The sequence below is a fragment of the Narcine bancroftii genome, chromosome 3, assembly GCF_036971445.1.
Source record: "Narcine bancroftii isolate sNarBan1 chromosome 3, sNarBan1.hap1, whole genome shotgun sequence".
NCBI lineage: Eukaryota > Metazoa > Chordata > Chondrichthyes > Torpediniformes > Narcinidae > Narcine > Narcine bancroftii.
Genome location: NC_091471.1, coordinates 143581120 through 143602901, shown reverse-complemented (window position 1 = coordinate 143602901; position 21782 = coordinate 143581120). Strand labels below are relative to the sequence as shown.

At 41.6% G+C, this 21782-nt stretch overlaps 1 protein-coding gene across 6 annotated transcripts in view; it reads right to left on the bottom strand.

Annotated features, from left to right (window-relative positions):
* Positions 1–21157, bottom strand: part of LOC138757652 (alpha-1,3-mannosyl-glycoprotein 4-beta-N-acetylglucosaminyltransferase B-like) — a 180493-nt gene extending 159336 nt beyond the window's left edge. Inside the window, exons 1-2 of one of the 6 annotated variants that reach the window (XM_069925322.1) lie at positions 9931–10015; positions 9111–9311 (exon numbers count right to left, since the gene is read on the bottom strand). Coding sequence is in view for 4 of the 6 variants with exons in the window: in XM_069925319.1 (XP_069781420.1) it covers positions 20097–20214 (118 nt within the window). In the remaining 2 variants the exon portion in view is untranslated. Of the gene's footprint in view, positions 1–9110; positions 9312–9740; positions 10016–20096 lie in introns of those variants that run through there. The other 5 variants (XM_069925321.1, XM_069925319.1, XM_069925318.1 and 2 more) reach the window with 5 other exon arrangements.
* Between the last annotated feature and the right edge of the window lie 625 nt (positions 21158–21782).

Sequence of the window (21782 nt, the reverse complement as noted above, 5' to 3'; positions counted from 1 at the left end):
TCAGAGATGGCAGTGATGGCAGTGATGGCAGTGATGGCAGTGTTGTCAGTGATTGCAGTGTTGTCAGTGATGGCAGTGTTGTCAGTGATGGCAGTGTTGTCAGTGATGGCAGTGTTGTCAGTGTTGTCAGTGATGGCAGTGTTGTCAGTGATGGCAGTGTTGTCAGTGATGGCAGTCATGGCAGTGATGGCAGTCATGGCAGTGATGGCAGTCATGGCAGTGTTGTCAGTGATGGCAGTGATGGCAGTGATGGCAGTGATGGCAGTGATGGCAGTGATGGCAGTGTTGTCAGTGATGGAAGTGATGGCAGTGTTGTCAGTGATAGCAGTGATGGCAGTGTTGTCAGTGATGGCAGTGAAGGCAGTGATGGCAGTGATGGCAGTGATGGCAGTGATGGCAGTGATGGCAGTGATGGCAGTGATGTCAGTGATGTCAGTGATGGCAGTGTTGTCAGTGATGGCAGTGATGGCAGTGATGGCAGTGATGGCAGTGATGGCAGTGATGGCAGTGATGGCAGTGATGGCAGTGTTGTCAATGATGGCAGTGATGGCAGTGATGGCAGTGATGGCAGTCATGGCAGTGATGGCAGTCATGGCAGTGATGGCAGTGATGGCAGTGATGGCAGTCATGGCAGTGAAGGCAGTGAAGGCAGCGATGATAGTGATGTCCGTGATGGCAGTGATGGCAGTGATGTCAGAGATGGCAGTGATGGCAATGATGGCAGTGATGGCAGTGTTGTCAGTGATTGCAGTGTTGTCAGTGATGGCAGTGTTGTCAGTGATGGCAGTGTTGTCAGTGATGGCAGTGTTGTCAGTGTTGTCAGTGATGGCAGTGTTGTCAGTGATGGCAGTGTTGTCAGTGATGGCAGTCATGGCAGTGATGGCAGTCATGGCAGTGATGGCAGTCATGGCAGTGTTGTCAGTGATGGCAGTGATGGCAGTGATGGCAGTGATGGCAGTGATGGCAGTGATGGCAGTGTTGTCAGTGATGGAAGTGATGGCAGTGTTGTCAGTGATAGCAGTGATGGCAGTGTTGTCAGTGATGGCAGTGAAGGCAGTGATGGCAGTGATGGCAGTGATGGCAGTGATGGCAGTGATGGCAGTGTTGTCAGTGTTGTCAGTGTTGTCAGTGTTGTCAGTGTTGTCAGTGATGGCAGTGATGGCAGTGTTGTCAGTGTTGTCAGTGTTGGCAGTGATGGCAGTGATGGCAGTGATGGCAGTGATGGCAGTGTTGTCAGTGATGGCAGTGATGGCAGTGATGGCAGTGATGGCAGTGTTGTCAGTGATGGCAGTGATGGCAGTGTTGTCAGTGTTGTCAGTGTTGGCAGTGATGGCAGTGATGGCAGTGATGGCAGTGATGGCAGTGATGGCAGTGTTGTCAGTGATGGCAGTGTTGTCAGTGATGGCAGTGATGGCAGTGTTGTCAGTGATGGCAGTGTTGTCAGTGATGGCAGTGATGGCAGTGATGGCAGTGATGGCAGTGATGGCAGTGTTGTCTGTGATGGCAGTGATGGCAGTGATGGCAGTGATGGCAGTGATGGCAGTGTTGTCAGTGATGGAAGTGATGGAAGTGATGGCAGTGATGGCAGTGATGGCAGTGTTGTCAGTGTTGTCAGTGTTGTCAGTGTTGTCAGTGTTGTCAGTGATGGCAGTGATGGCAGTGTTGGCAGTGTTGTCAGTGTTGTCAGTGATGGCAGTGATGGCAGTGATGGCAGTGATGGCAGTGATGGCAGTGATGGCAGTGTTGTCAGTGATGGAAGTGTTGGCAGTGTTGTCAGTGATGGCAGTGATGGCAGTGTTTTCAGTGATGGCAGTGAAGGCAGTGATGGCAGTGAAGGCAGTGATGGCAGTGAAGGCAGTGATGGCAGTGTTGTCAATGATGGCAGTGATGGCAGTGATGTCAGTGATGGCAGTGATGGCAGTGTTGTCAATGATGGCAGTGATGGCAGTGATGGCAGTGATGGCAGTCATGGCAGTGATGGCAGTCATGGCAGTGATGGCAGTGATGGCAGTGAAGGCAGTGAAGGCAGCGATGATAGTGATGTCCGTGATGGCAGTGATGGCAGTGATGTCAGAGATGGCAGTGATGGCAGTGATGGCAGTGATGGCAGTGTTGTCAGTGATTGCAGTGTTGTCAGTGATGGCAGTGTTGTCAGTGATGGCAGTGTTGTCAGTGATGGCAGTGTTGTCAGTGTTGTCAGTGATGGCAGTGTTGTCAGTGATGGCAGTGTTGTCAGTGATGGCAGTCATGGCAGTGATGGCAGTCATGGCAGTGATGGCAGTCATGGCAGTGTTGTCAGTGATGGCAGTGATGGCAGTGATGGCAGTGATGGCAGTGATGGCAGTGATGGCAGTGTTGTCAGTGATGGAAGTGATGGCAGTGTTGTCAGTGATAGCAGTGATGGCAGTGTTGTCAGTGATGGCAGTGAAGGCAGTGATGGCAGTGATGGCAGTGATGGCAGTGATGGCAGTGATGTGAGTGATGTCAGTGATGGCAGTGTTGTCAGTGATGGCAGTGATGGCAGTGATGGCAGTGATGGCAGTCATGGCAGTCATGGCAGTGATGGCAGTGATGGCAGTGATGGCAGTGATGGCAGTGATGGCAGTGAAGGCAGTGATGATAGTGATGTCCGTGATATCAGTGATGGCAGTGATGGCCGTGATGTCAGAGATGGCATTGATGGCAGTGATGGCAGTGTTGTCAGTGATGGCAGTGTTGTCAGTGATGGCAGTGTTGTCAGTGATGGCAGTGTTGTCAGTGTTGGCAGTGTTGTCAGTGATGGCAGTGTTGTCAGTGATGGCAGTGTTGTCAGTGATGGCAGTCATGGCAGTGATGGCAGTCATGGCAGTCATGGCAGTCATGGCAGTCATGGCAGTCATGGCAGTCATGGCAGTGATGGCAGTGATGGCAGTGATGGCAATGTTGGCAGTGATGGCAGTTTTGTCAGTGATGGCAGTGTTGTCAGTGATGGCAGTGTTGTCAGTGATGGCAGTGTTGTCAGTGATGGCAGTGTTGTCAGTGATGGCAGTGTTGTCAGTGATGGCAGTGTTATCAGTGATGGTACTGATGGCAGTATTGTCAGTGATGGCAGTGTTTTCAGTGATGTCAGTGATGGCAGTGATGGCAGTGATGGCAGTGATGGCAGTGATGTCAGTGATGTCAGTGATGGCAGTGATGGCAGTGATGGCAGTGATGGTATTGATGGCAGTGTTGTCAGTGAGGGCAGTGTTGTCAGTGATGTCAGTGATGGCAGTGTTGTCAGTGATGGCAGTGATGGCAGTGATGGCAGTGATGGCAGTGTTGTCAGTGATGGCAGTGCTGTCAGTGATGGCAGTGTTGTCAGTGATGGCAGTGTTGTCAGTGATGGCAGTGTTGTCAGTGATGGCAGTGCTGTCAGTGATGGCAGTGTTGTCAGTGATGGCAGTGTTGTCAGTGATGGCAGTGATGGCAGTGATGGCAGTGAAGGCAGTGTTGTCAGTGATGGCAGTGAAGGCAGTGATGGTAGTGATGGCAGTGATGGCAGTAATGGCAGTGATGGCAGTGTTGTCAGTGATGGCAGTGTTGTCAGTGATGGCAGTGTTGTCAGTGATGGCAGTGCTGTCAGTGATGGCAGTGTTGTCAGTGATGGCAGTGTTGTCAGTGATGGCAGTGTTGTCAGTGATGGCAGTGTTGTCAGTGATGGCAGTGTTGTCAGTGATGGCAGTGATGGTAGTGATGGCAGTGATGGCAGTGATGGCAGTGATGGCAGTGATGGCAGTGATGGCAGTGATGGCAGTGATGGCAGTGAGGCGTGCAGATACGATGATCACTGTCAGCGTTACTCACCATTATCATTTTAATTTCAAATATTTTTTAAAAACTAAAGATGTTTCAATGTAAAAAAATAAGATATATGTGGCAGGTATGACATAAGTAGATAGTAACACGCATACAAGTTCAGAGAACAGTTACTGCTTAACTTTTTAGAATTGGGTGCTCAACAAAGATATTCATCTCAGAATATCCAGCTTTAATTTTTACAATAATTCCATTTTTAATTAAAACACCCACAAAAGGATTATGATGATATCTGAGTAAATAATATCATTGTATTATGGAGTTAAGCAAGGTACAAGTACTGGTAGTCTACAGCATCTGGGAAAACATTAGCCTACTGGATAACTCAAAGCCATTTAAGACCCAGGAATATTTTTTGGGGAAAAAAAGGTGGGTCCTATATGTCATCAAATACAGTACGTATGCTGTAACTTATTAACTTCAAAGTCTAATTTTCTAACTGAGACATACAAAGAACTGAACCACAAGGATCACATCAGCAGCTTTATTAGTGCTCAGTGCCACATTCTTTTAACACAATGCAGCTAAAAACATAAACTTGCAAAATGTTTAATCCTATATGAAAGGGAAACACTAACTGCAAAATCAAGCCATTATTATTAGCATGGAGAGAAAAAATAATCAGTAAAATTGACCACTTTGTGGCAGTGCACTCGCTCAGGGTGTACCGGCCCTGCTTGTAAAACCATGTGGCGGGCAGCCCTGGGAAGATGGCACTGTCGGGGGTTTCTTCTTCACTCAAACCTCACGCATGGCGCACACCCCAGGCAACGATTGTGATGCCATCAGGCACGTGGTGTCTGAACCAATGCTTAAACGGCATGCCCAAAATTCAAATAAAACAGTCGTTAACGACCCTCAGGGTGGTGGCTGTGCTTCTTACACTGCTCATCCACCACAACTATATCATTTAATGAAACACCACTGCAAGATAATGTATTCCATGGGACTGTACAATTTGGAGATGTCTGCACCTACTTGAGTATTTTATGGAATTATTAAATAAATTAGTGCAGTATAAAAGGCTAATATTATTTTCTTCATTGCAATGTCTTTCGCTTAGCCAATCTTGTGTTAGGCTGTTCCAAAAATTATCATTTGGTTTGCATGAAACTCATTGTTGCAGTCACTTGAAGCCAAATATTCATCATTTGGACAAAGACAGTTCACTCGACAGTGAATAAAATTATTTAACATAGAAGATGTCATTATTCCCATGTAACCATCTGTAATGGAGGATTAAAACCATGTACCCAGATGCTTTTTGCTTATGTGGAACTGACGACACTGGGTCCACAAGCAGGTCACCTTACTTTCAGAACTAGCAGATGTAATTAAACTCAGCCATGGGGACTTATCTGAAGATACACTTTGAAATGGAATTCCACTGTGAGGCCCAGGGAAGGCAGTTGTCAAATGCAACACTCTGAAATTGACGAATTGGTCACAACCTGTCTTGCTCGAGAAGTTTTAATAAGTCTTTGTATCTACGAGATAAACCAGGAAATTATAACATCCTGGTTCCATAATAATTAATCTTCTAAATTGTAGAATGTAATGTTCAGTTTTGATTTTGGCTGACAAATATTAGAAGGAGTAGGCGCATGATTAATTGTTTTTGGGGTATATAAGCCTGTGGTCCTGCTGCTGAAGTTTAGACTCTCCGAGGGGTGGGAACACCCCTTGTCAAGAAGGAAGAACAGCCAGAGTCTGAGCAACGTCCCGGTCGGGGGAGGTGGAGAAGCTGCTACCGGCGCCCTGACAACCTACTACAAGTGTGCAGTCGTTGCCTCGCTTTGGCAGTTGGGACCAGTCCAAGCGTTGATAAGTATAGTTGGAAAGGGCTTGCATATTGTAGTGTGAAATCAGCTTTTAAATTAGTAATAAACTTTTGTATAAACTGAACTGCTCTCGGTGTGTGTGTCTATTTTCTTTCGGTAGCTCAAACACTGTGACCAATCTAAAATGAACAAAATGAGAGGTATAAGTTTACCCAAGACACCATCAAATACCCAACTATATTCAGCCATTTTTGCAGCACTTGATCTGTAGCCTTCTGTCACAATATTTCAAGTATTCATACAAATACTTCTTAATGTGATGAGAGTCTGCTTTCCCATTTGCTCAGAGTCTATGTTCCAAATTTAGAACATAGAAAACTTACAGCACAATACAGGCCTTTTAGCCCACAAGGTTGGGCTGATCTTGTCCCTAGCTTAAACATTATTAGGTATTTGCCTCCACTACTGTTGGTGGTAGCCCATTCCACACATATACCACTCTCTGCGTAAAAAACTTACTCCTGACATCTCCTCTGTACCTACTTCCCAGCACCCTAAACCGGTGTCCTCTTGTGGCAACCATTTCAGCCCTGGGGAAAAGCCTCTGAGTATTTACATGATCAATGCCTCTCATCATCTTAAACACCTCTATCGGGTCACCTCTCATCCTCTGCTGCTCCAAGGAGAAAACGCCAAGTTCACTCAATCTGTTTTCATAAGGCATTCTCCCTAAACTAGACAACATCCTTGTAAATCTCCTCTGCACCTTTTCTATGGCTTCCACATCCTTCCAGTAGTGAGGTGACCAAAACTGCACACAATACTCCAAGTGGGGTCTAACCAGGGGCCTATATATCTGCAACATTACCTCTCGGCTCCTAAATTCAATTCTGCAGTTAATAAAGGCCAATAAACCATAGGCCTTCTTAACCACAGAATCAACCTGCGCAACTGCTTTGAGTGTCCTATGGACTCAGACCCCAAGATCCCTCTGATCCTCCACACTGGCAGTAGTCTTACCATTTAATACTATATTTTGTCATCATATGTCCTACCAAAGTGAACCACTTCACATTTATCTCGGTTGAACTCCTCTTCTCAGCCCAGTTTTGCATCCTATCAATGTCCCTCTGTAACCTCTGACAGCCTTCCACACAATCCACAATACCCTCAACCTTTGTGTCATCAGCAAATGTACTAACTCAGCCCTCCACTTCCTCATCCAGGTCATTTATAAAAGTCACAAAGAGTAAGGGTTGCAGAACAGATCCCTGAGGAACACCACTACCTTTCTGTGGGCAAGCCAGTTCCAGATCCACAAAGCAATGTCCCCTTGGATCCCATGCCTCCTTACTTTCTCAATAAGCCTTGCATGGGGAACCTTATCAAATGTCTTGCTGAAATCTTTTCTTTCTTTTTCAATCTTTTTATTGATTTTAATATATATAAACAATAGATGCAGAGAATAAGGATACATAATTTAAAAGATTACAATATACAACAATCAGTATATAATAATAGTATCTTCATCTCCCCATACTCAAAGAGAAAAAAAGCAAAGAAAGATTTCACATTATAGTAAAATCCTTGTACTACTCTAATGAAGAAGAGAAAACAAAAAAAAACTGGAAAGCCTTGGATCAGCGTTCATCAAACGTTCATCAGCGTTCATCAAAAAGATAGTGCCAAAGTGCCTGGTCTTCACCTAAAAGAGAAACTTAATAGTATCAGGAAGGGACAATCAAAGAAAACATTAGAAATTACATCAAACAAAAATATTGTATGAATGAGTGCCAAGTTTCTTCGCAAATGTAGCACTTCTAATTTTCTCCAAGTTCAAACAGGCCGTGGTTTGAGAAAACCATTGAACTATAGTAGGTGGACTTGGGACCTTTCATTAAAGAAAAATTGCTATCCAAGCCATCAGGGTAGTAAAAGCTATCACCCGATGAGCAAAAACCAGACAATGAAATACATTGGCTCCTAAAACTCCAAAAAGAACAGTTAAGGGATTTGATTATAAATCAATTGGAAGGAGCTAAAATCCACATACATTACATTTACTACTCATCCTTCATCAATGTGTTTAGTCACATCTTCAAAAAATTCAATCAGGTTTGTAAGGCACGACCTGCCCTTGACAAAGCCATGTTGACTATTCCTAATCATACTATACCTCTCCAAATGTTCATAAATCTTGCCTGTCAGGATCTTCTCCATCAACTACCAACCACTGAAGTAAGACTCAAGGGTCTATAATTTCCTGGGCTATCTCTACTCCCTTTCTTAAAAGGCAACCGTCCAATCCGCTGGTACCTCTCCCATCCCCATTGATGATTCAAAGATCATCATCAGAGCCCATTTGACCGATTTGATCAATTTGGGCCCCACGCCTCAAAGGGGCCCCATGCACGTGTTTGAGCCCAAGCCTTGAGCAGAGAACATTGTGACGGACTTCGTTTAAACTGGTAAGAAAATAATAATACTATAGGCCTTATAAACTGAGGGATTTGTCAGTGAACTCATCAAGTTATTGCCCTTAATTGATTGTATTATCTCAGTGAAATATTTTTAGGAAATATAGGCTATAGGCCTCCTTTGTCTCCCTAGCCAAAAGTTTCATGTTTCGTATTCATTTGACCCAGTAAGATAGATGTATTCCGGAGCTGATGAAGCATCTCTTATTATTATCAAGATCAAAACAGGCTATAGGCTAATCAATAAGAGAACGTACTTTAATATGAGATTGAGATAGTGTCATGCTAGCCTAGGGCCTACCCTATAGCCTAGGCTTAAGCAGTTAGCCTGCACGTAAATAGCCTAGGCCTAAGCGTAGAATTTCTGACAATGTTAGCAATTGTAGATGGAATTGGTGAGGATATTCGGGTCTTGTAAAGATGAATAACCCCAAAGTTAGGTTAGTTTAAGTTGATCTTTACTAGGCTAGGTCGCTGTGGGTGGGGGGGGGGGGGTGCGGTGGTTATAGCCTACATCTTTATGAGCTGGTTTACAAGGTTATTCAGTTATAGGGCCATGTACTGTACATCTCGGGGTTATTCATCTTTACAAGATCCGGATATTCTTAGCAAGGCTGCCTCTGTCATTGTTTCATAATTTTGCAGTGGTTTGATTATGTATCAAAATAGTACTAGGCTACTGTTACTAACTATGCTATTGCACTGCCAGAGCTTAATATAGCCTATTTCATGTTTTTGGTGATTTGGAACAGGTGCAGTTTAGCTTGACCATGCGGAAATTGTTTTCTTCAGGGGCGAATTTCGTACATTACACGCATCAGTGGTTCCGTTGATTTTCTAGCCAAATATCTAGCGACAAACTAGCACTGGACATTTGACTAGAAAATCAGCTAAAAAAACCTGGAAAAATTAAAGTGCGTCCCCCTGTTCTGGAATGTAACCTTAACTAACATAACCCAACCTAACTAACCTAACCTAACTAACCCAACCATTACTAAAAAAAAGCAATTCTTACCTTATTCGAAGTTGTCGTCATTCAACAAATCCAGAATCAGTCGCTTGTTTTGCAGTTCGGTGGTGTTCACAAGTTGAGAATTGGGTGCGTTGTTCCAAGGTCAGCAGCTGACGTTGGAACAATGTAAAGCTAATGAGCAAAATGCCAAGGAATTGATGTTGGTTTCTTATGTTGTACCAACGACGATGCAACATTGTTCCACTGTTGGAACAATGTAGACATGTTATCAGGGATGTCGAGTCCAATTTTATAATAAATTGCTAACGTCAAGTTTTTTGTGTAATTTTAAATCTAAACATTTTAAAATATACTTTTTTTACCCTTTTTTACCTTAAAAATATAGCCCAGAGAATTAACAGCTTAAAATTTGTATGTCATTTTACATGGCAAGCACAAGTAGATATATTTAAGGCAACCAGAAACGAGCACTGGCCAAGGCTAAGGTAACTGAAAATGAAAAACATAGAGGTGCCATCATAAAATTCCTTGTCACTCCATCTTTGAAGCGCCCATGTATTGAGGATGAAGAAAACAAAAACAATTCAGAAAATGATAATACAGCTTTGAGCCCAATTACAATTGATGAATACAATTATGAAATTGATAACAAGTTAGAAAAGGATGACGCACCTGTCAATCAAATTGAAGACGATCTCAATACACCAGAAGACAATGCCAAAGCAGAAAGTCCACTTATAGCCAAAAAAGACCAAGCCCAAACATCACGCAATGATGGATCATCCATGAGTTGTAATTAACATTTATGATGACCCAGTTAACTGGCCAGCATACATAAATCAAAATATAAGAGATTATTTACCAATGAAAGGTCCTCCTATTCCAGTGAACAACTTTCCACGAAATGAAAAGGGATTGTGTTTTTCAAAGTTTCACTGTAAGAGGAAACTTCCAAATGGGGAGTGTGTTGAAAGACCTTGGATTATATACTCTCAGTCTTCTAATAGAATTTATTGCTTTTATTGTAAACTTTTTAGTAAGAACACAACCAGTGCATTATCAACAAGTGCATTCAACAACGTCTAATCTTCATACAAGGTTGTGTGAGCATGAAAATTCTAAAAACCATATGGAAGCCACATGGAGTTTTTGGAAGTTACACCAAAGACTTTGTAGTGGACAGACAATTGAAAAAGAACTTGAAATAATCATCAATGAACATGCAAAGCACTGGCAGCAAGTATTCAAAAGGCTAGTAGCAATAGCACAGTTTATTGCTGAGAAAAATCTAGCATTTAGAGGAACAGAGGAAAAAGTTGGTAATGAGAATGTACACAATGGAAACGTTTTAGCTGTTTGGAAAGTTTGACCCTGTTCTTGAAGAACATTTGCAAAAAGTCAAAACCCACAAAATTCATAATCGCTATTTAGGAAAAGATACTCAGAATGAACTACTAGACATTATGGCTACAGCTGTTTAAAAGAGATACTGAAACGCATAAAAGCAGCTAAGTAACTATGCCATAATTTTAGACTGCATACCTGATATGAGTCACCAAGAGCAAATGTCTCTAACAATCAGGTATGTGTCTGATGGTAACTTGGCTCCTACAGGTGTCTATGGACATTTCATAAAGTTTAAGGAGGTTGAAAGCACAGGAGAAGATTTATATAAAACATTATTAAACACACTGAAGGAATTAAATTTAGAGGTGAAAGACATTCAAGGCCAAGGCTATTGACAACGGTAGCAACATGAAAAGTCACACATCAGGAGTACAAGCACAACTGTTGAAGGATAATTCAAGAGCTTTCTTTGTGCCCTGTTGTCCTGGGTAAACTTGTACCTCTCACTTTGTTCGTTTTAGATTGGTCACAGTGTTTGAGCTACCGAAAGAAAATAGACACACACACTGAGAGCACTTCAGTTTATACAAATTTTTATTTCAAATTCTAAAGCTGATATCAAACTACAATATGCAAGCCCTTCCCAATTATACTTATCAACGCCTGGACTGGTCCCAACTGCCAAAGCGGGGCAATGACCGCACACTTGTAGTAGGTTGTCAGGGCGCCAGTAGCAGCTTCTCCACCTCCTCCGAAGGGGACATTGGCTGGACTCTTCTTATTTACATGCGATGTTCTTCTTGCTGAGAGATGTTGCCACCTCTCGGAGAGTCTCAAACTTCAGCAGCGGGACCATGGCTTATATTACCCAAAAACTGCTTACCCAAGCACCTATTCCCAGCACAGTAAGAAAGATAAGCGAGCAAGCTAGCATGCCTAGACTTCTATCGAATAACGTAATTTTCAGCTTATCACTTTGAATACAATGGTTTATTCTGCATCAAGGCTAAGCCTCTGACAGTCTGTGACCAAAACAAGCAGGAAGATTAAATGTTCTTGTTACACAGATGTCCTTTTGTCAGATAACAGCATCTCTGGCCCCTTGATGGAATTTAGCTTATGTCTGCTGATTTTTTTTTAAACTTTATTTATTTGTTCAAAATACAGATAATAAGTAACATATATAACAATAAACTAAGCATGAATGATATATTTTATATATATATAAAAAAAGAAAGAAAAAAAAAGAAAAAAGAAAAAGAGAAAAAAAAGGAAACCCCCCTTTCAGCCAACTCTCCTAAGGAGAGCCATAAAGAGAAAAAAAAATTAAAGAAAAATTATGCATACGTATTAAGATCTAATCAATGTAAATCAAAATGGAAATATTCTGAATATAACAACCACTTATTAATAAAAAAACTATAGTTATCACGTGAAACATATCTGATTTTTTTCCATTATTAAACAATATTTCATCTCATTATGCCATCTATTAATATCAATCATATTCGTATCTTTCCACGTACTAGCAATACATTTTTTCGCTACAGATAATGCTAAATATACAAAAGCAAGTTGAAATTTATCTAATCCCAGACCTTTCAGAGGTTGCAAACTACCCAATAAAAATACTGTCGGATCTAAAGGTATTTTAATCTTATACAGGTATTCTAAAAACAATTGTACTTTCTTCCAAAAAGATTGTATGACCAAACCGCATGAAAAAAAGTTCCAACAGTGTTACCACATCTTAAACACAAATCTGATTCATGAAAACCATATTTTTTTAGCTTTTCAGGTGTTAAGTATAAATGATGTAAAAAATTATAGTTAATCATTGCATAACGTGCATTTATCAATCTAGTTACACTATCACAACAGATATCTAACCAATCATGCTCGGAAAAAATAAAACCAATATCCGCTTCCCATTTACCTTTAGATTTATCCCAACCCTTTTTATCCATACCATCCTGTAATATTTGATACATAGATGAAATATAACTCTTCTCTGGTACCTTCATAAGAAAAGTCTCAAATTTAGTCATTTCAGGTAAAGACATATCTCTACCAAACACATGCTTTACCAAAGATCAAATTTGATAATAAAGAAACAAAAAATTTTTATCAATACCATAATTGTCCCTCATCTGATCAAAAGATAACAATTTACCTTCTTTAAAACAATCTCCCAAATTTTCCATGTCTGCTGATTCTTAAAAACAAACAGGTTCTCAGCCTTGCAGAAGCAAAGGATGCAAAAGTAAAAAACACGGTTTAAATCTTTCATTACACCAGTGCATGTCACAATTATAACCTTTTACTTGGAGATGTAGCCAAGTGTTGTCCAGATGCTATAACATTTTTTGGGATCTTGCAAAGGATCTACATATTGTTCTCAGCATCAACTAAGAGGTGGGAAGTTTTTAACAAACATGTACCCAGGTTATCAGTGAAACCCTTGAGCAACACAAGGTGGGAGTGTCGGATAGATAGTGTTAAAGCTATTCGTTATCAGGTTGGAGAAGTATATGATGCACGTGGAAATATCAGAAATAACAGATGACCCCAAGGTAAAAGCAGAAGCTGAATCTTTAGCAAACCTGCTAAAAGACTACAAATTTTTAGTTTCTTTGATATTTTGGGATGAAGTACTTTTTAAAGTTAACTATGTAAGCAAGGAACTACAAGGTGAAACAAAGGATATTGATGAAGGCATAGAGTCATTTGAAAAGCTATTATCATGGCTAAGAATTTATAGAGAGGGCGGTTTTAATGATGTCCTAATAGGCGCAAATGAATTGGCTGAAGCTGTTGAATTACTATTGGAGTTTAGACAATTTCAAGAAAAAAAAACTACGTAGAAGGAGGAGAATTTTTTCATGTGAGGCAAAAGATCAAGCTTTAGATGATCCAAAAGAAGCATACAGAGTTCAGTGCTTCAGCTTAGTGCTAGACAAAGCTATTCAATCTTTAGAGTCTAGATTTAAGCAGCTTAAAAGCCATGTAAAATTATTTGGATTTTTAAATAACTTTCAGAGCTTACAAAAGGCAGAAATAAGGAAACACACAGCAGACCTTGAAGCAGCTTTAACTGACACCATACTAAAACAGAGCACTGATGGAGGGGTAGTTACTGAAACGACTAAAGACGTGGATGGTTATCTGTTGGCCAAATAACTTGAAGCTCTGAAAACTTTTCTTCCCTTCAGTGTCGTTAAGCCTCAAGCTCTGTTTGAATACCTGGTAGTAAACAATCGATTCACAGTATTTCCTAAAGTTTTTATTGGTTTGAGGATTTACTTAACAATGTCCATAACAGTCGCATTGGGCGAAAGAAGTTTTTCAAAACTAAAACTGATTAAAACATACTTACGGTCAACAATTTCACAAGAGAGACTAAACAATTTGGCGATGCTATCTATAGAAAATGACATTACTAAAACCATTGACTTTGAAATTATGTTGAAAGATTTTGCAAATAAAAAAGCCAGAAAAATCTGTTTCTAAAAGACTTGTGCATTAACAGTATATCTGTAATTGTCTTAACTTGTATTAAAAAATTAAAACTTTTATATTGTCTTTCAATATTTAGTATATCAAGCATTTGATGCTTTTTGGCTAAGACTTGCATACTACACGAAATATAAAACATCAATTTAGACTTTTGTAGAGGCCCCGCTATCAATTTTCTAATTGGGCCCCGCAATTCCTAGCACCAGCCCTGACCAGAGGTTCAGCAATCTCCTCCCTCGCCTCACACAATAGCCTGGTATACATCTCATCCGGTCCCAGCGACTTATCCAACGATGCTTTCCAAAAGCTCCAGCATATCCTTTCTCTTAATATCTAAGTGCTCAAGCTTTTCAGTTTGCTGCAAGTCATCACTACAATCACTGAGATTCTTTTCCACAGTGAATTCCTTCCTCAAAACCCTCTGCCTTCTTTCTCAAACATATTCCCTCTAGTTTTATACACTTCTGCTATTCTTAGTATCTAGCCCAGTGCTTTTTAAACTGCCCCCCTAAACTCACATTCCACCTTCAGCAATCCCTATGCAGTAGTGCTCTGTGATTAGTCAGGGGTTGCTGAAGGTGGTGGAATGAAAAAGGTTTGAAAACCACTGTTTTAATCGAACCTAATTGACTTGCTATGTGCACAGTTTTATCTTTTCTTTGGCTTGGCTTCGCGGACGAAGATTTATGGAGGGGGTAAAAAGTCCACGTCAGCTGCAGGCTCGTTTGTGGCTGACAAGTCCGATGCGGGACAGGCAGACACGATTGCAGCGGTTGCAAGGGAAAATTGGTTGGTTGGGGTTGGGTGTTGGGTTTTTCCTCCTTTGCCTTTTTGTCAGTGAGGTGGGCTCTGCGGTCTTCTTCAAAGGAGGTTGCTGCCCGCCAAACTGTGAGGCGCCAAGATGCACGGTTTGAGGCGTTATCAGCCCACTGGCGGTGGTCAATGTGGCAGGCACCAAGAGATTTCTTTAGGCAGTCCTTGTACCTTTTCTTTGGTGCACCTCTGTCACGGTGGCCAGTGGAGAGCTCGCCATATAACACGATCTTGGGAAGGCGATGGTCCTCCATTCTGGAGACGTGACCCATCCAGCGCAGCTGGATCTTCAGCAGCGTGGACTCGATGCTGTCGACCTCTGCCATCTCGAGTACTTCGACGTTAGGGATGAAAGCGCTCCAATGGATGTTGAGGATGGAGCGGAGACAACGCTGGTGGAAGCGTTCTAGGAGCCGTAGGTGATGCCGGTAGAGGACCCATGATTCGGAGCCGAACAGGAGTGTGGGTATGACAACGGCTCTGTATACGCTTATCTTTGTGAGGTTTTTCAGTTGGTTGTTTTTCCAGACTCTTTTGTGTAGTCTTCCAAAGGCGCTATTGCAAGGATCGACAATGAGATAGGCACAGTTTTATAATTCCAAAGGAAATGGGCCAATGACAATTTTTCTTAAGCAAAATATTTCAGTAACAATTGGGTCTAGAACAGTGGTTCTCAACCTTCCCTTCCCACTCACATACCACCTTAAGCAATCACTGATCTAGCCCATCTAGTGTAACTCATTCATTTTTTTCTCTCTGCCTCCTCTCTAAAGAAATCCAGGCTCTCCTCAACACCAAAATACATCAATTAAGAAAGGGGGAGATTCAAACTAGAGGACATGGTTTAAGATTGAAGGGGGAAAATTATAAGGGGAACATGAGGGGAAATTTCTTTACGCAGAGGGTGGTGGTGATGTGGAATGAGCTTCCGGCAGACGTGGTCGAGGCGGGATCATTGGTTACATTTAAGGAAAGACTGGACCGTTACATGGATAGGAGGGGACTAGAGGGGTATGGACCGGGTGCTGGTCAGTGGGACTAGGAGGGTGGGGATTTGCTACGGCATGGACTAGTAGGGCCAAACTGGCCTGTTCTGTGCTGTAAGTGGTTATATGGTCATATCATCCCAAGTGGAATTTGGGTCTCTTATGTAATAATGCTCATCCTATAATATGCTGACCTGAACTGTACACAATACTCCAGCTGTTCTCTAATCAAAGTTTTATAAAGATATACACTGGACTGCTTGCTTTATATTTTCCTTGACCTTTTCTGTGATTAAATTTAATCAGGTCTGTCATGATTCCAGGCATTTGCATCTGATACAGTATTTGTTAAGCTTCCCAGCCTTTTCCCTCTTTCTGACAGAAAGTGGCAGTGAATTAAATAATAGCTCAAAAGGAAGATACATTAGATAGCTTATTTCACCCAGGAAAGTCTCCTTTATGATGTTCTCCGTCACCCTCTCTTGTCTTGCATTAATTAAACCTTTGCTCAACTACTTGACTTTGATATTCAAGACTTGTTTCATTTCACTTTTTTCCACTTTGATGAAATATCGTTGACAGGAAACAATGGGCTGCATCTTATCAGCTTAGAACATAAAATGTACAACAATTCAGGACAGAAGCAGATCCTTCAGTCCACCATGTCTGCACCAACCTTAACTAATCCCATATGCTTGCACGTGGCCCATTCCCTATATTCCCTGCCTGTTCATCTGTCTGTTTAAATATGTCTCAAACATTGCTATGGAATCTGGTTCTTCTATCTCCCCTGGGAGTCCCTTCGAGACACTTTCCTCTCTCTGCTTAAAATTCTCCTTTCCATTTTCCCTCTCTCACCTTAAACCTATGCCTTTTGATATTTGGCATTTCCACCCTGGGAAAAGACTATCTACCCCATCTGTCATTTATAATTTTATTCTTCTATCAGGTCATCCTTCAACCTCCAATGTTCTGGGAAAAATAACCAAATTTTCCAATCATTCCCTATAGCTAATACACTCCAATCCAGGCAATATTTTTGTAAAGTCGCTTCTGCATCCTCTCCAAAGCCTCCATATCCCTCTTATAATATGGACCAGAACTGCTTTCAATGCTCAAAATGTGGCCTAACCAAAGTTTTATGCAATTGCAACATGACTTCCTAACCTTTATGCTCCAAATGATGAAGATAAACAGCAAGGTGGCACAGCTAACATAGCTGGTGTCTGTAAGGAGTTTGTATCTTCTCCCTGTGTTAGTTTGGGTTTCCTCTAGGTGCTCCAGTTTCCTCCTACATTCCAAAATGTATGAGTTTGTATGTTTATAGGTCATATGAGTGCATTTGGGCAGCATGAGCTCATGAGCCAGAAGGGTCTGTTACCATGTTGTATCTCTAAACTAAAAATTAATACCATATCCCTTCTTTAGCCCCTCATCCACTTGTGTTGCCACTTTCAGAGAGATATGGTCATGAACCCCAAGATCCCTCTGTACGTCAATGCTCCTAAGGGCCCTACCCTTTATTGTATACTTTTCTCTTGCATTTAACCTCCAAAATGTATGACCTCATTTATTTTTTTAAAATATAGACATACAGCACTGCAACATGCCCACGAGCCCATGTTGCCCAATTACACCCAATTGACCTACACCCCCACAGTACGATTGAAGGTTCGGTCTGTATTTAACTCCATCTGCCGTTCCTCCACCCAAATATCCAACTGGTGCCCTGTGGACAACCTTTCACACTACCCGAAATGTCATCAATTTTGTGTCATTTGCAAACTTACTCATCAGATTACCTGACTAAAGATGCTAACTGACCTCTAGCTCCCTGCTCTTTGTCCACATTCTTTTTTTTTTTAAACACTGGTGTGACATTTACTGTTTTTCAATACGCCAGGACCTGCCTAGAGTTCAGATAATTTTAGTAAGTTACCACAAGTGTCTCTATTATAACTTCTTCCAATTTCTTTCAGTTCCCTGGGATGTATTCTATCATGACCTGGAGACTTATCTGCCTTTAGACCTATCAGTTTTCTCAGCACTGCCTCTTGAGTGCTAGTGATTACATTGAAGTTCTCACCTACGCTTATATTTCAACCACTGCACGTTCTAAAATTAAAATTACATTTTCATTTTCTAGTGTGTGTTTTTTGCTTCTGTGCTGTCAGGAAGAGGATGATGTAAGATGTCATGTTTAATAAAAGAGGAAAGAAGAGAGCGAGGTTATTGTTGAATGGCCGAATGGTTGTGATTACTGCTACAATTCATGAACTCAAAGGACAGCACGAAAGCATGGTTTCTTTCTACCCTCTGTCCCTTTCTGCCTCTTTCACAAAGGCACTGTTTTTCTACATGCAACCTTGATATTCACTCAGCAAGAGCATAACAACTGTGGTGAGAAATCAGCACTCTCTATTGATTAACAATATTAACTTGTTGCTTTGTTTGCAGCAATCAGGTATTAAATTCAAACCGTCTCATCAAAATTATGTCCTGGGCAATTTTCATTGAAAGTAGGCACATACAGCTCACACCACATCAGAACCAATATTAATTGTGTTACAAGCACAAAGGACTCGAAAACAAGCAGCAACAGAAATTCACCAAGACACTGGCTACTTAAACAAAACTGGTTTTATTTTCTTAATACATAACAATGCCTGTCCCGCATCGGACTTGTCAGCCACAAACGAGCCTGCAGCTGACGTGGACTTTTTACCCCCTCCATAAATCTTCGTCCGCGAAGCCAAGCCAAAGAAAGAAGACATAACAATGAGATCAATACTTAATTTATTACTATTAACTTAACCCCCTTCTAAGCACACATGTATGTCATGTTTATGTGTTCAGTAATGTTATTGTTCACTGTCCAATCATTCATTTTTCACTTCTCCAAGTTTACTGGTATCAGGCAATTTTCCATACTGTGTGCAGAATTGAACAGATATTATATTCACCAGGCTCTGGTGCTTTAATTTAAATTGTTACTGATCAGGAAAGTCTTTGTTGGTTTCAGAGAGATATTCATTGTTCGTTGGACACACAAACTGACCTCCTTCAATCAGTAACTGAAATTTCTTACCAAAGAAACTTGCCCTCCTCTTCTTCCAGGTTAAGAAGTTCTTCTTTTTCCCCTATTCCAGGAGAAATACAATAACAAGCCACAACCTCTGCAATTGACTGCAGAGATTTAGAATAGGCAGAACTCAAAACACGTCTTGAAATGATGTCTTGCAGCAGGCCTGCCAACTTGCAGCCTTCACCACAAACTGTTGCAGAATACCTTGACAAACAATGGTTGTTTTTTCTCGGTTTGCAAAACCACATGGCCCCTCTTAGGACAACAAACTTCAACCAGACCTTTAAAACTCTGGCACCAGTTTAAAAGCAAAAGAGTTATCAGTTCTTAAGCCTGGACCTGGTTCAAACATGCTGGTCCATGAGCACCCACTTGTGAAACTGTCACAAGCATTTTATTGTCTCTGCAAAGCCAACTGTAGTTACAAAGTCTACACTTGCATAGCTTTTGCGTGGCAAATAAGTTATTTGTTTGTGAAATGTGACCTGATAACTAAACTTCACAATCTTACCCTTTTAAGATATGTTAAATCATTAACTTATTCCGTAACAATTGCAGTAGACTCAATACTACCATATTGCTCAATTTAGTGCATTATATATTGAATTGTAAGGTACAAATCATCTTCATATAAGAAAAATTACAGAAGTAAAACAAATAAAGCAGATTTCACTTGATTAAAACTCTTTAGTTGACCTGAGGGGGTGGAGTAGAGGAGGTGAAGGTTCCACCATTTGAGTTCCTGGCCAAAGAACTGAAATGGAGGCAGGGTTACAGAAGAAGATTTTGACTGCAAGTCCAACTCAGAATTCATTGGATGGGGAGGCAGGCAAAGATGAGGCTATTATAGCCAGACACCCAATATAAGCCTTCTGGGACAGAGGGGAATGGCATTCAAGGGTTTATTTGGCTTCTGTTGATATTTGGAGATTTTTAACCAGAATATTATGACAAAATAAATATTTAAGCTAACAATTAAAAACTGCACAAGATTAAGAAAAGCACTGAAGACCTAATATCTCATCTTCTGCATATTCCATGCCTCTAATAATTGCCACACAATTTAAACCATCTTGTGGTGTTATTTTCAAGCCAATTGTTTTAAGGATTGATTTTCAACTTACTACTAGGAGAACAATGAGAAGCCATTCCATACAGATAAACAGACGTGTGTGTGCAAAATTGCTCGTTTGCTCTGAGTTGGATGAACAGCAAATTGGTTTGATGTTACCTCGATCACAGCGAGGAGGAAATGGGTCAAATTAGAAATGGCTCTCCTACCTTTCACATTCTGCCAAGAAAGGAGCCAGGACACGGAAAGAAAAGCACCCAGGCAGAGCACCGATAAGACACTTGCTTTCCTGAGCCTCATTTCATGCCATCCCAGAAGCGGGCACATCAGACAGATATCTGCGGATGATCGTCCTGGTGGGATGGTGAGATAGGCAGTGTCCTCTCTCTTATAGTTTTACTCTCAACTAACTCTTCGGACACGTCGAGCTGTTAAAAGAATGCTACAGAGATAGTGACCCAGATTTTCTCACACTCCTTTTCTCTTTCAGGTGTTGGTTCAGTTCTATGCTCTTTTCAATTCATTTCCAGTTTTTTTTTGGTGATTCCCAGATGTCTCAATTTCTTTCTCCTCCGACAGTTCCCTTTAGTTTTAACTATTGTTCTCTCCAGTTAGTTGACACACGACGTTCCCTCCAGGGTTCGCCTGGTGCTGTCGGCTCACCTCCGCCACTGCTCAATCTTTCGACGAGCCTGTTTCTTCCGTCCTTCCTTCAGTATAGTGCTCCTTGAACGATACGCTGTCCTGGACACACACGCCGCCTCTCGTCTTCTCTCCCTCTCTCCTCGGCAGCCTCGATACCTCTCTCGTCTGTTGGCCCACGTGTCTTTCTCTCCGAGGTGTTAATCAATGGGGTTGTCTCTCAGATAATGTTTCCTGTCCGTTCCTCTGTCTCTGCCTTCCCTTGTTAATTGTAACACTTTGCCTTCCTGGCTTTGCTTGAGGCTAATGATGAGGGAATTCTTACTGTTGCATTTCAGTTTGTTCGATGCTGTGATGAATAAAAATCCAACTGTTGGCGGAAGTCAGTGGGCCATGTAACATCTGTGGGTAATCGTCGTTTCAGGTTGAAACCTTGCATCCGTTTGTTTCCTACCCAACGTTACAACACCTGCAGTGTCTTGAATGTGGTTATTACCTGTTTGTATGCTACCTTTTCCTGTTGAATATACTGGAAGCTGGTCCGGGGCCGCACTTCATAATAGAGGAATCCAGCAACCACCGTCTGCCAATGCTGGACACCTTAAATTAATAACGTTCAAAAAACACAGGACAGTCCTGAAGGATGGAAAGAGAGCTAGTTAAAATTTCGTGAAAACCTTTCGAACTGGGAAAAGTTGAACATGAAACAAGTTTTAAATTGCAGAGAAAGAGGAGGGGAAGAAGCAGAGTACAAGGGAATGACTGCGATGGGGTGGAGACCTTGAAAGAAGGTGATACAAATGTACTTTAATTTACTTTAATTCTTCACCCAGTTGTAACCAGAGAGCATCTGAAGTAAAAACACAAATTGCTGGGAAAGCTCAGCAGGTCAAACAGTGTCCTTTCTGCAGCAAAGGTAAAGATACAGAACCAACGTTTTGGGCTTGAGCCCTTCATCAAAGTATGAGAAAATGCTGGCAGGCACCTGAACGAAAGAGTGGGGGGGGGGGGTGGAGAAAGGCAGGAGATGATAGGTGGAGAAAGGAGGGAGGGGTCAACAGCAATGATGGGGAAGAGGGATGGCTGGGCAGGTGGAAGAACTGGAAAGGGGAGGGAAAAGAAAAGGCAAGCAGGTTTAATGGAAAGCAGTAAAGTCAAGGTCAATGCCATCTGACTGGAGAGTGCCCAACTGGAAAATAAGGTGGCAATCCTCCAAACAGTGGGTGGTCAGGGAGGGATAGTACACAAGGCTA